This window comes from Bos taurus, chromosome 3, assembly GCF_002263795.3.
Source record: "Bos taurus isolate L1 Dominette 01449 registration number 42190680 breed Hereford chromosome 3, ARS-UCD2.0, whole genome shotgun sequence".
NCBI classification, from domain to species: domain Eukaryota; kingdom Metazoa; phylum Chordata; class Mammalia; order Artiodactyla; family Bovidae; genus Bos; species Bos taurus.
In genome coordinates, this window is record NC_037330.1 from 89,377,334 (window position 1) to 89,392,141 (window position 14,808).

A 14,808-nucleotide genomic window follows, 5' to 3' on the forward strand; every position below is an offset into this window, starting at 1 on the left:
AAGACATTTGTAAGAAATGCTGTAAGAAATTTGGTAATCCCATCAGTAATCTGATAGGGATTACATTGAATCTATAGACTGCTTTGTATAGTATACTTATTTTGATAAAATTGATTCTTCCAATCAAAGAACATGGTATATCTCTCCATCTGTTTGTATCATCTTTGATTTATTTCATCAGCATATCTTTTTACCCAATAGTTCTGTAACTTTGACAATCAGTGGTTCTCATTCACATTAACTCTCTGTAGATTTTTAAAAGTGGTGACAGGTACATAAGTAACCAACATGTAGAGCTTATTTGATGAATTTTCATCCTCGTTACTATACTGTGGACAACTATACCAAATTCACTGAGCTCTAGTAGTTTTCTGGTGGCATCTTCAGGATTTTCTGTGTATAGTATCAGGTCATCTGCAGTGACAGTTTTACTTCTTTTCCATTTTGGAGTCATTATATTTATTTTACTTCTCTGATTGTTGTGGCTAAGACTTCCACATGTTGAATAGAAGTGGAAAGAGTGGGCACCCTTGTTTTATTCCTAATCGTAGAGGAAAAACTTTGTTTTTCACTGTTGAGAATGATGTTTGCTGTGGCTTTGTTGTATATGGCCCTTATTATGCCCGCTTTTGGAGAGTTTTTTTTTTTTAATCATAGATGGATGTTGAATTTTGTCAAAAGCGTTTTCTGAATCTCTTGATTTATGTGGTTTTTATTCTTCAGTTTGTTAGTATGATATATCATGCTGATTGATTTTTAAGAATCCTTGCATGCTTGAGGTAAATCCCACTTGATCATGGTGTATGATCCTTTTAATGTACTGCATCTATTTGCTAGCATTGTTTTGAGGTTTCCTGTGTCTATGTTTATCAGTGATACTGACCTATAATTGTCTCCTTTTGTGCTATCATTGTCTGACTTTGGGATCGAGATAATGGTGGTCTCATAGAATGAGCCTGGGATTGTTCTCTGTAATTTTTTGAAAGAGTTTCTAAATGTTCAATAGAATCACCTATGAAGCCACCTGGTCCTGGACTTGTGTTTGTTGGAAGTATTTAACCACAGTTTCAATTTCAGTACTTGTGATTGGCCTGCTCATATTTTCTCTTTGTTTCTGGTTCATTCTTATAAAGCTGTACCTTTCTAAGCATTTGTCCATTTCTTCTAGGCTTTCCATTTTATTGGCATATAATTGCTTGTAGTTGTCTCTTACACTCTTTTGTACTTCTCTTGTTTCAGTTGTAACTTTTTAAATTTTTAATTTTACTGATTTGAGTCCTCTCTCTTTTCTTCATGAGTCTTGCTAAGGTTTTATCTATTTTGTTTATGTTCTCAATTAACCAGCTTTTAAATTTTGTTGATCTTTGTTGTTTTCTTTGTATCAATTTCATTTATTTCTACTCTGATCTTTATGATTTATTTCCTTCTACTAACCTTGGGTTTTGTTTGTTCTTTTTCTTTAGTTGCTTTAGGTATAAGGTTGATTGTTTATTTGGCAGTTTTTCTTGTTTCCTGAGGTAAGATTATTATTTTTTATTTCTTCTGATTTCTTCAGTAATCTCTTGGTTGTTTAGTGGCATATTGTTTAGTCTCCATGTGTATTTGTTGTTTTTCACTTTATAGTTTCTTTTCCTGTAATTTATTTCTAATCTCACATCATTGTGGTCAGAAAAGAGGTTTGATATGATTTCAGTTTTCTTAACTTTTAATGAGGTTTGATTTGTGGTCCAGTATGTGATCCATCCTGGAGAAGGTTCCCTGTGCTCTTGAAAAGAAAGTGTATTCTGCTGCTTTTGGATGGAAAGTTCTATAAATATCAATTAAGTTCACATGGCCTAATGTGTTATTTAAGGCCTCTGTTTCCTTATTGATTTTCTGTCTGGATCGTCTGTCCACTGATGTGAGTGGAGTTTTAATATCCCCCACTATAGTTGTGTTCTGTCAATTTCCCCTTTTATGGCTGCTAGTATTTGGCTCGTATTTGTGATGCTGTTATGTTGGGTGCCTATATATTTACAACTGCAACATTTTCTTCTTGGATTGATCCCTTGATCATTATGTAGTGTCCTTCCTTATCTCTTGTAACAGTCTATTTTGTTTGATCTAAGTATTGCTGCTCCAGCTTTCTTTTGATTTTAATTTGTATGGGATACTTTTTCCATCCTCTTACTTTCAATCCGTATGTGTCCCTAGATCTGAAGCGGGTCTCTTGAAGACAGTATATGCAGGTCTTGTTTATGTATGCATTCAGTTTGACTATGTCTTTTGGTTGGAGCATTTAATCCATTTATAGTTAAAGTAATTATCAATATATATGTTCCTGTTGACATTCTCTTTATTGTTTTGGATTTGTTCTTCTAGGTCTTTTTTCTTACCTTCTGCTTTTGCTCTCTTGTGATTTGATGTCTATCTTTGGTGTTGTGTTTGGGTTTTTCTTTTGTGTGTGTATGTATCTATAGATTTTTTTTTTTTTTTTTTTGGTTTGATAGTCCCATGAGGTTTTGATATAACAGTGTATGTACAAACGTTGTTTTAAGTTGCTGGTCTCTTTCCCACCTAGAGAATTCCTTTAGCATTTGTTGTGAAGATGTTTTGGTGGTGCTGAATTCTCTTAACTTTGGCTTATCTGTAAATCTTTTGATGTCTCCATCAAATCTGAATGATATCCTTGCTGGCTAGCGTATTCTTGGTTGCAGATATTTCCCTTTCATCACTTGAGATATATTGTGGTGCTCCCTTCTGGCCTGCAGAATTTCTGCTGAAAAATCAGCTGATAGCCTTATGGGGATTTCCTTGTATGTTATTTGTTGCTTTTCTCTTGGTGCTCTTATATAATTTGTCTTTGTCTTTAATTTTTGTCAGCTTGATTAATATGTGTCTTGGTATGTTCCTCCTTGAGTTCATCATGTATGGGACCCTCTGAGCTTCCTGGGACTTGAGTGACTATTTCCTTCCCCATATTAGAGAAGTTTTTGACTGTAATCTCTTTGAATATTTTCTCAGGTCCTTTCTCTTTTTCTTCTTTTTCTGGGACCCCTAATGCAAATACTGGTGCATTTAATGTTGTTCCAGAGGTCTCTGAGGCTGTCTTCATTTATTTTCTTTGTTTTTTCTTTACTTTATTCTATGGCAATGATTTCCACTTCATTTATGGGGTTCTTATGGGGTTTTGTCATGTTCCTTCATTTGCAACATGTCTTATGTCAACTTTTCTGTGTTTGTAGTCTCCTTTCTACATATTTCAGGATCACAGTACCTCTGGCTTCTGGTGTCTGCCCCCTAGTGGGTGAAGTTGCTCCAGGGGCTTATGCAGGCTTCCTGGTGGGAAGGACTGATGCCTGCCCTCTAGTAGATGGAGCTGGATCTTGTTCTTCTAATGGACGGGGCTGTGTCAAGTGGTGTGTTTTGACGTAGCTATTAGCTCAGTATGGCTTTAGGCAGCCTGTCTGCTGATGGGTGGAACTGTGTTCCTGTCTTGCTGGTTCTTTGGCCTGAGGCATGACAGCTTGGAACCTCTAGGTTGTTGGGTGGGGCCAGGTCTTGGTGCCAAAATGGGGACCTATGGGGGAGCTCAAGCCAATCAATATTCTCTGGGGCTTCCTCCACCAGTGTCCTTGCCCTCACAGTGAGCTACAGCCAAAGCCCACCTCCCAGACCCCTAGTTAGGCCTAGCCCCAGTTCATGTAGAGGTACTGCTTTGTGCTGGTTCCCAGTGCGTGTGAGACCTTGAGTGCAACCTCCAAGAGAGAAGTCTCTGTTTCTCCCAGCCCTGTGGAGCTCCTGCATGCAGGCCCTGGTGGCCTTCAAAGCCAAATACTCTGAGGGTTTTTCTTTTCAATTCCTCACATGGCCTTGGAAGGCTGTTTTTTATATGGTAATGTCCCTGTGCAGTCTCTGTATGTTTTAAATTTTTTGATGTGAGGACTGTTTTAGTACGGATGTCTACTACCCCTTTCCTCAGTGTATGCTGGCCATTATCCCCTTGATAGGAGATGTGACTGATGTTGTGGTGACCTGAGCCTGCGATGGATACTGAGCAAAGCTCCCCACCCCCACTTTCTCTGTGTTGTTACTTCCCTGTCAGGGGCAAGTCTGCTCCCTAGTTATTGGAGTAGAGGTCCCCAGATCTGTCTCTGAGCTGTGTTTCTGATTTGCAGCGTGAGAGAGGCAGAGTTGGAGCGCTCCCACTGGGAGAAAAGTCACTGAGTTTTCCTCCTCCGGAGCTATTTACCTGTGTACGTATTCTGTTGTGTCATTTTTCACCTCTTGTGCTGACTCACAAATTACACTATTGTTGAAACTGCCCTCAGCCCCACCTTAACCATGGTTATAGTGGCAGTTGTTCCTGGTTTTTCTCAGGCCTTGTTTTCACCAAGCCACCAGTGCAGATCCCCCAAAGTCATCCCAGGACTGCAGTAATCATGTGCCTGGATCCACTGTGGGAGTTAATGGAGACAGCTCAGATTCGGACCTGCTCCAGTCCCCCTGTGTATGTGCCCACAAAGCCCACAGCTGCTAAAGCTAGACCCATCTCAGATGCAGGAGCACTCATCCATTCAGATATTCTGCAGGTGCTAAGTTTTCAAAGCCAGCAGCAGTGGTGTAAATCTATGGTTCTTGCAGCCATGACGAGAGAATCCAGCTCTTCTTCCTTTGTTGCGTGACCCCAGGGGCTTAACTGTGGTTTCAGTCCCACCTCTGTGTGTGTTCCTCCCAGCAGCACCTGTACCTGAGACCCCTCTAAGGCCAGTGCGGGTGGAGGCAGCAATGGGCAGGGTGTGCAAGCCCACTGGGGCCAGCAGGGCCAGAGGAGGTATTGGCAGGAGGGAAGTGGGAGCCTGCTCAGGTGGGTGCTCTTCCTGGTGCCCACCAAGGCAGGGGACAGGGGCAGGGGGCACAGTGGGGGCCCTGCCTTTTGTGCACCACTCAGCAATGGCATTTTGCTTCTCTGGCGGCCCAGATTTCTTTCACAAACATTCCTGATTGTGGAACTCCTTATTCCTGCCCCTTCAGATCTGTCTGTTTGCAGCCAGTAGCTGTTCTCTTCCTGAACCCATTCTCCAAGCCCCACATTCCAGCACCCAACCCCTTCCACACCAGTGAATGTGACTCAAGGCTGGGGCATGCAGAGCTGCAGCACAGACCGTTCATGTAGGTCTAACACTGTCCTGCCTGCCACAGACCAGTGTCTGTACTCCCTTTCCTCTCTGTCCCAGCTCTCTCCGGGGGAGGGGGAATGGGAAGCTGTTGTTTAATGAATATAGTGGTCCAGTTTTCAAGATGGGAAGAGTCCCGGACATTCACTACAGTGTGAGTGTTCTGAACATTACTGTACTATACTACACATTTAAAAATGGCTATAGTGGTAAATTTAAAGTTAAGTGTATTTTACCACAATTTAAAAAATATTAATCACTGAGGTATATACATCTGTCGTGTCATGTGTTGCAATAACCCTGAACTGTTAGTAGGATATCCCCATTTTATAGTGAGGAGCTTAAGGCTCAGAAAAGTGAAGTAAATTGTCCAAGGCACATGACTGGAATGGCAAAGCTGAGCCTCATACTCGGATCTGCTGGTTCCATGCCCAGTGCTGGCTGCTAGCACATAAAGGGAGAGGAAGGTCAATGGAATCAACTTGACTGCTGGTTGAAATATAAGAAATTAACCCTTGGAAGTTTGTGAAGAAAGCTATAAATGTGTGTGTAGGGATATGTGTGTGTGTGTGAGTGAGAGAGAAAGAAAGGAGGAAGAGAAGGAAGGGGATGGAGGGAGGGTTGAAGAAAGAGGGAAGAGCATGCAAGCATGCTTCCAGACACCTGCTTCATACTTCCTGTTCAATATTCCTCCCTTCCTAAATCTTCAGAGGGAAGGTGTGAGTCAACTGTAAACACAGTGAGAAGAGGTCACCCAACAGTTATTCCTTCAGCAGGCAAAATCCGAAGTTACCTGCATGGAGATTGTCTGTATACCTAAAATTAAGACCCTTAAGATGATCGGAAGAAGTTGATGGCTCTTTGGAAATGGCTCCATTAGATGTCCTCCTATGCTCTATCCACCCACCACCTCCTCTGAAGACAGAAAATGCCAAAATACATTTACAAAAGTAAATTTAGTGAGGGTTGGTGGGGGGGGACTGGGAAGAGCACTGCACAGGCCTCGAGCCCAATCCCACCTACATAGACCACCAACTTACTGTATGATCCTGTGCGTGTCCCTTCCTTTGCTCCAAGGGTTGGCCTGCTGTTACTACCACCATTTTCATTCACTGAATTTGGGTGGAATTTAAAGTAGAACACAATCTCCCAAGGAGAGTCAAAAATACAAGAGCATCATCTCGTCCCTTTTAAATAGCTTTTATTTACTATGTGCCAGGCACTGTGATGGACTCTACATATGGCAGCCCTCATGCTTCTACTGCTTGCAAGTTATTTTTATGATGAGACTTCACTGATGATACCAAGTTTCCCAAAGTATTTGCCTAGATGATAAAGAGTGGAGTCAGAAATGGAACATGTACCTGTCAGGTTCCAAAGATTGCTCTTGTCTCCACCCTATGATGTTAAGCTCAATAGCCAGGCAACATGGAGCCAGGGAAGGAGTTAGTCTACCTGTCAGCCACAGGGCAAATCTTGTGGAGAAGGTGGGCATTATTCTTGCAAGAAAGCAGTTGACAAGTAGATGGGGGGATGCATTGGGGGAGTGGGAACACATAAGCAGGGTGGTAGAGAGTATAAAGTTTCTAGAAACTTGTCAATTATCCTTTTGGTTTCAGTTCAATTCAGTTCAGTCGCTCAGTCGTGTCCGACTCTTTGAGACCCCATGGAATGCAGCACGCCAGGCGTCCCTGTCCATCACCAACTCCTGGAGCTTACTCAAACGCATGTCCATTGAGTCGGTGATGCCATCCAGCCATCTCATCCTCTGTCGTCCCCTTCTCCTCCCACCTTCAATCTCTCCCAGCATCAGGGTTAAGTGGTGGTAAAGAATCCATCTGCCAGTGCAGGAGATGCCAGAGATGTGGGTTTAATCCCTGGGTTGAGAAGACCCCCTGGAGGAGAAAATGGAAATCTACTCTAGTACTTTTGCCAGGAAAATCCCATGGGCAAAGGAGCCTGGAGGGCTACAGTCCATGAGGTCACAGAGTCAGACACAACTGAGTTACTAAGCACACACGCACATGTTGATCTGTGGCTGAGATCATAATTCCACAACTTTTGTTCTTAAATGCCACATGAAGGGGTTTATTTGCACAGGCAGCAGAGAGCTACCAGAAGTTTATATCAAGGGGTTTATCAGCAATTGTTAGTGCTATATATCTTATAAGCATTCTTTGTATGTTGTGAAGAAATTAGGCACACCTGCAGTGTTTCAAAGAGCATGTAGTTAGTTTCACTCTGCCTCACGTAGACAGTAGCATTACTGATACTACTCAGTAGATAAGCAATGGCATTACATCAGCACCTAGAGCCGCTTAGCAAGCACAGTGAAGTCAGCTAATGGTGCTGCTTGTTTCTTTTCTTTTATGCTCTAGGAAGGATTAAGAAACTTCAAGGAACTTCGAGCCAAATTTCAAAATCTTGATGCATCATCTCTTTCAGGACCTATCAAATTCCCAGCAGGTGTTTCTCAAAAGGGAGACTTTGGAAGCAGACAGTCCATGAAGACTTCGGCCAGTGGGAAACCCCCCTCATCCAGCCACAATCAGCACTCACCCAACTGTGCTGATGGTGATCCCCAGCCTCTTAAACCCCAGCAAGTGAAGGGGACTCAGAAGAGTGAGACTCAGAAATGTTCTAATTACCTGGAACAGCCAAGTTTTCCTGGTTCTGCAGTAAGGTCACAGAAGGCTTCTCCGCTGTTAGATGTGTATCAGTCAAATGGTGAGATAGCCAATAAGAAGAAAGTCATGGTGAATGATAGCTTCAGAAACAAGCTCTGGAGCTGGGAGGTTTTATCTCAGAAAAGTGAGACACCATCCATCTTTCTCCCTGCCAGTTGTGGAAGCAGGGCCTTCCATCTAAAAGAGCAGAAAAGTATCAAGCTGACTTCACAGGAGCCCATGGAAAATATGGAAATAAAAGAAGCCCAGTCCCTACCTTCCCACAGGCACCTGATGGCTCAAAGAAGATTGTGTGCCATCTCTGAAGATCCCACCGTTCAACCTTCTCAATGTAGCAGGGAGAGCGAAGCAAACTCCAGTCCTGAGAGGAGCTTGACAGGGAGCATCTGTCACCCTGTCTATGACAATGAGCTCACCAGCCAGACCTCAGGTAAGAAATCAAGCCCCCACAGGCCTAGGGGGAGGGATCACTGTATTTCTCTAATTTGGAGCTTACTGGCATGGGTGGTCTTATATGTGGCCTGGCCAGTGTTTGTCCCACACTCTAGCACAGATATTCTAAGCCCATCTGCTAGATTATAACTTCAGGTTTGGATTAAGTGATTAATCTCCTGGAATTATATGGAGAGACAGGTGGGACAAACCCAGATTTGAATCCTTTAGCTCTGCTTCTTAGCTCTGCCTGAACTGGGGCAGTCTGCTTAACTTCACAAAGCCTGGTTTCCTTTCCTATCAATCGATCCATTGCCAGTCTTCCTTGTCTTAATAAGTAGCACAACCACCCTCCTATTTGCTCAGGCCAAAAATCTAGGAATCATATTCTGTTCCCCTCCCCTATCCACCTCCCTGCCTCTTTGTTTGTAACTAATCATTGTTTGCAGCAAGTTCTTGGCTCTGTCACCAAAATACGTTCTGAATCTCCTGACTTGCTTCCATTTCTGCCTTCTGCTCAAGTCTACACCACTGTGGACCATCTCTTCTTGGACCACTGCAAGGTCCAGCTGGTCTCCCTGCTTTCACACTCTTGCCCTCTTGTAGTCTATGCTCCTCCTCACAGGTACAGTGATGCTCTAAAGCATTAATCCAATCATATCAACCCCCTGCTCATTTCAACTTTAGCTGTCTTACTGTGGCTCATACAGTTTGCTCCTTGCCAGCATCTCATACTCTTTCCTCTCTCACCACGTTGACCTTCTTTCTATTCCTGATATACCAAGCTAGTTCCACCCCAGGGCCTTTATACTTGCTGCTCTCTCTGTCTGGAACACTTTTCCTGTAGAACTTTGACATCTCACTCCTTCACTTTATCAAGGTCACCTGCTGCGTGTGGACCTTGTGGATCACTCTATCTGAAATAGCCACCCACCTCCAGCAGTCTTTTTCTTACATGGCTTTAGTTTTCTCTCACTTACCCCTATCTAGTTTGTTATGTATTTGTTTACCCCAGTAAAGTATAAGTTAAGTGAGAATAAAAACTGTCTTCTTTACCACTGTATCCCCATAACCTAAAAGAACAAGGCCCGTTTCAATGAGTTCTCAAGAAAGTATTCTTTGAATAAATGGCTGGCCGGCTGGCTGGCTCTCTTGCTTATGATCCTGTTTGGTTTCTCTTTCCCTCGGAAGAGCGTCTGAACTATTTACTGCTGACTTCATAGCGCTGCTGCTTTCGGTCCCTGCTGATGTCTCGGACTTACTTCCTGCTGTCTTTCCCGGGCTCACTAGCCTATAGACAACATCCTGGAATTCCTTGCTGTTTTGTGAACAGACTTCATTATGACTCAGGACCTTATGATTTCTGTTCCTCCTTCCTATATAATACTTTTCTTTGATCTTTCCTTCATTACCTTTAGGTCTAAGTTTAAATGACACTTTCCCAGATAAGCCTTCTCTAGCCAAAGATCTCTATCTAAAGTCTATTACCTCACCACCTAGAATTCACATTCTTTCATATCATCCTGTTTTATTTCCTTTATAGAATTAATAGATTGCTGTGATTTTCTCTTTTAACTTTTTAAAATTGAAGTATAGTTGATTTACAATGTTGTGTTAGTTTCAGATGTACATCAAATGATTCAGTTATACACACACACACACACACACACACACACACTCTCTCTCTCTCTCTCTCTTCTATTCTGTTTAAGATTCTTTTCCTGTATAGGTTAATACAAGATAGTGAGTTTAATTCCCTGTGCTTTCCAGTAGGTCCTTGTTGGCTATCTATTTTATGTATAGTAATGGTACATGTTAATCCCTAAATCCTTATTTGTCCCACGTCACCGCCCTGTTATGGTTTTCTTATCTGTTTATCTGTTTGCATGTTTATCATCAGCCTCCTCTATTGGAATGAAAATTCTTGAGGGCAGAGCTCTCTCTTTTCTTGTCCTTAACTCTAGTTCCAGCTCCTAGAACAATGCTTGGAATATAAATTATTGTTGATGAAGGGATAGGGAGGAAGAAAGGATGAATGGGAGCAAGGAGAGATGGGAGGAAAGAAAGGTCTAGATAACCTAGCTGACAGAGCTGCTGGGAGGATCAAATGGGATAACCCATGTAAATTGCTTAGCACAGTGCCTGATAAAAATTAGGAGCTCAGTTAGTAAGTAAGTGATCATGCACTTTTACTGTCTTCTCTATTATCTGATAAAGACTAAAATCTCTGACTTTGCAGCTTATACTTCAAGTCTTAGGAGAAAGGAACTTTGGCCCTAACTATGTAACCCCTGCTAGTGGGGCTAGAAGGACCCCTGCTCCTTGACTGCAGAGGATAGCAGGGCCTTGAGGGGGTTGCACTGATGTTTTTGTAAAACACTAGCCAAGTTTCTTTAGTTTTACCATGTGGTCAGCCACTGTGTTATGTCAACCAAAAGTCAAGGTACTTGAATAATATAAGATTTTGTGCTGTTTTTGGTGTAGAAAGCCTATGCAATATTTATATATAATGTTGGAGTTTCTGTTGGTTAGCTCATCAGGGCAGAAGAATAAAATACATAAAATTGGGACTGTCCTGGAAAATTACAGGATATAGAATCCACAGGTGCCCAGGTACTACAAAGCCAGCCTTGAAACCTGTTCTAGATATTGGAGCCCTGGACATCAAGAGACCAGTTGTTACTCCTCTTCATGTCTCCCGTATTATTTGCCCATCATGAGTGCCTGACGAATCCTTTCAGGGAATAGTCATTGTCATTGTGCATTTCTGCTGATGCTGGTCCTGTGCTTGGCACTGAGAGGAGATCCCTAGGGCTTAGTTGCTTCCCTCTAGGAACCTACATTCAGTGGGAAGATAGACCAGCCCTTCTCATATGTCACAGCACTGATGGAGAGGTGGTAACAATGTGATAGGTGATACTGAACAAAGAGTGGTTGATTATGAGCTGGTTTTCTGGTAGAAATCAGGAAAGGTATCATTGGAGGAGGGTCTTAAAAAATGAGTCAAAGTTCACCAAGGGAGGAGTAAGGGAACAGCATACCAGAACAAGAATGGCATGAACAGTTCAGTTCAGTTCAGTCGCTCAGTCGTGTCCAACTCTTCACGACCCCATGAACCACGGCACGCTAGGCCTCCCTGTTCATCATCAGCTCCCAGAGTTCACCCAAACCCATGTCCATTGAGTCGGTGATGCCATCAACCATCTCATCCTCTGTCGTCCCCTTCTCCTCTTGCCCTTAATCTTTTCCAGCATCAGGGTCTTTTCAAATGAGTCAGCTCTTTGCATCAGGTGGAATGAACAAAATCTTGGATATTTGAGAGCTATTTAAGGCTTTTGAAATCAAATCTGGACTTGTAATAACCTAGAAAAGAATCAGAAAAGGATCTTACACACATATAAAAATGGAGTCATTTTGCTGTATACCTGAAATGAACACAACTTTATATACATATACACGCACACACAAACATATGACTCACTATGCTGTACAAACACAACTTTGTAAAATAACTATACTTCAAATAAAAAAGTGAATTAAAAATAGAATAAAAAATAAAAAGAAAAAAAAAGAAACTGCAAAAAATATTTATGAAATCTGAAAAACTGAGAAGCCAAGCGTGTGAGCAAAAGATGTTGGGACTGAAGGTTGGGGAAGCAGGATGGTAAAGTGTGGTAAGAAAAAAAAGTGTAGACTGATGCTGTGTGGTATTCTAATACCAGAGGATAGAGTGAGTGGACGGCAGCTGAGGAGACTGAGCTTCATCCTCTGGGCAGCTGGGATGGTGGCCAGCTTGGGTTCACATGTTGATCAGGACACTCTGGCTACTGGGTGGAGAATAGGTGGGACGGGAGTGAGACTGAGGCCAACCATGAGATGGAAATAATGACCTATATTTTGGACTCTTTGTGCCCAGAGGAACAGCCAGATGCCAGGCATCCACAACTCCCCAATACCAAGCCACTGCCTTCCGTCGAGTCCCTGGGTCCTCCTCCCCCAAAGCCGCCAAGGCCCCCAGTTGTGACCCTCCAGGCCTTCCAGAGGCAGGCAGCTGCTCTTTCCAAGCCCGATGGGGAAGGTAAGGAAACACACACACAGGCCCGTGCACAGCCAGCCAAGGGGAGTCATGGCTCCCGTGCCCCCGTCTCTCTGTCACCTCCCCCCGCTGCATCAGCTCCCAGGGGACGGTGCCAGACTGCTTTTCTGTGGGGCTGGACATCCATCACTGCGTATTCTCATATAGAGGCTGTGGCAGCTTGCCCGTGAAATGACAAATCTGTGAGAATTGGCCCCTTATCGCTCTTGGGCCAGCCTGCTTCCCCTGAGAGCTTTGCGTTTGATCACTGGGAATCTGTCCAAGAGGAAGAAAAAGAAAAGTAGCTGAAGAGGGAGGCAGGGAGTCTTTGTTTTCCTACAAAGCCTGTGTTGTCAACACAACCAAGTGGAGTAGGAGAGGGGGAGGGAGCGGAGAGAGGAAACTCAGTGTGAACTTGACCTGGGATGGTGATGGGAGTCACCAGGGCCACTGTGGGAATGGACTGGAGGGCCCCACCCTGCCCCCACTTGTCCTCCGTTCCATAGCCTGCAGCGTCCCTGCTTGGCAGCCTTCTTTCCGTGCTCTTGTGTTTTCCTCTGCTATGCAAGGGAGCCTTCTCACCCCCTTCTACCTCCATAGCCTGACCCCACTGACACGGTCAACGCCTTCGCTCACGTTTGCTCTAAGGAAACACGAGATGAATGTACACTTTGGGGCGATGTGTAGTGCGGTGCTAGCGTTTTTCTTACTGTGGCCACGAGCACCAGTGGACAGTACACTGAAAGAGCTAATTCTTCATTCATTTCTTCTTAGCTTGCTGGTTGCTCATTTGACTGCTTTGGGCAACCTCAGGGTGAAATTTCTTTAACTCAGTGGTTCTCAAACATCAGCATGCATCAGAATCAACTGGAGGACTTGTTAAAATACAGCTTTCTGGGCCCGAACCCAGAGTTCTGAGTCAGTTGGTCTGGATTTGTGCTTAGTCGCTCAGTCATGTTCGACTCAGCAACTATTTGGACTGTAGCCTGTCAGACTCTGTCCATGGGATTTCTCTGGCAAGAATACTGGAGTGGGTTGCCATTTCCTCCTCCGGGGGATCTTCCCGACCCAGGGATCAAACCTGCATCTCCTTTGTCTCCTGCATTCCAGGTGGCTTCTTTACCCACTGAGCCGTTGGGGAAGTCCGGTCTGGGTTTGGAGCATTTGAGAATTTATGTTTTTAACAAGTTCTCTGGGAGACACTGATGTTGCTGGTCTGGGGGCCATGCTTTGAGAACCACTGCTAAAAGTCACCTTAAGTCATATCCTAAAAGGAAATTCTGTAACGAGAAATAGAGCTCTTCTAAGTGTACTTTGATAATATGGCTATCTCTATATCAAAGAGGGTGAAGTTTGATTTTTATAAACATTAAATAATTCAGGCCTCAAACCATCTCTCTGAAAGAGAAAAAAGTTGTCAGAGAACAGAGGACTAAGTTTTGGGGAATAAAACGGGCTCCCCATTTTATTAAATTTTATTAAACCCCAGCTCCCTCATCACTGGCTATTTAGGTTTGGTCGTGGGACCCACTGAGCTTCATTGTCCCTGTCTGTAAAATGGGGATGATAGTAACACTCCTCTCGTAGGATGATTGTAAGGAGAAATGAGATGAGGCCTGGGAAGACTGAACAGTGCCCAGCACAACAGTAAGCGCTCAGGGAAGGCACTCTTACCACTACCTCAAGCATGCATTGAGCAGCTGCACTCTTCTTTCCCGGACTCTGTGATAGAAACAAGACATTAGTTACAGCAAGTGCTGTTAGAGCTAGTGGACATCCACAGGGCAAAGGGAAAACAAGAACATCAACCCGGGTCTCATACCATTGAGGAAACTGGGTGAAGAGTATATGGGGTCCCTCTGTATTATTTCTTACTACTGCATGTAAACCTACAATTATCTCAAAGTGGAAAGTTTAATTAAAAAAATTTTTAAAGAAACAAGAAATTAAGAGATAAATCCCATAGGAGTTTCAGGGCCCAAGGAAGTCAAAGTCTAATATAAAGAGACTGCAGTAATAAATAAGCACCATAAAGTGTGTGTGAATGCTACATGTAGTCCCTGGCAGTCCCTGGGTGCTGGGGTGGGGCGGGTAAGCTGCACCTCTGCATTTTCTCTGGTGGTGGGAGGGGGTCAGGTCATTGTACAAACAGTTCACTTAAACAGACTGCCACTAACATGTCTTTTTTTTTTTTTTCCACCCTGCATCTTGCTCTTGCAGAAGCTACAAAAGAAGGCAGCCTGCCTCCAGTGAGGTGAGTACCCATTTCTTAATTGTGCAGCAATGCAGCCCATCAACGAGGCTGCTTAGTCTGCCCTAAAGCAGGCAATAAGCCCAGGTCAGGTGTCTGTATTTCTCAGAAGAGTTGGGGGAAGAAGAGATAACAAACCGCAACCAACTGCAACTTTTGATTAAATGAGAGATTAAATAAACTGCATTTAACAACTGTGCTGATGTT

General features: G+C 43.5%; 1 protein-coding gene across 2 annotated transcripts in view; it reads left to right on the forward strand.

The window, feature by feature from the left end:
* FYB2 (FYN binding protein 2) overlaps positions 1–14,808 on the forward strand; it is a 131,248-nt gene that overhangs the window by 41,667 nt on the left and 74,773 nt on the right. Inside the window, exons 2-4 of one of the 2 annotated variants that reach the window (XM_010803549.4) lie at positions 7,535–8,273; positions 12,192–12,353; positions 14,571–14,604. In XM_010803549.4, coding sequence (XP_010801851.1) covers positions 7,535–8,273; positions 12,192–12,353; positions 14,571–14,604 — 935 coding nt within the window. The remainder of the gene's footprint in view (positions 1–7,534; positions 8,274–12,191; positions 12,354–14,570; positions 14,605–14,808) is intronic. The other variant, XM_015465692.3, reaches the window with a different exon arrangement.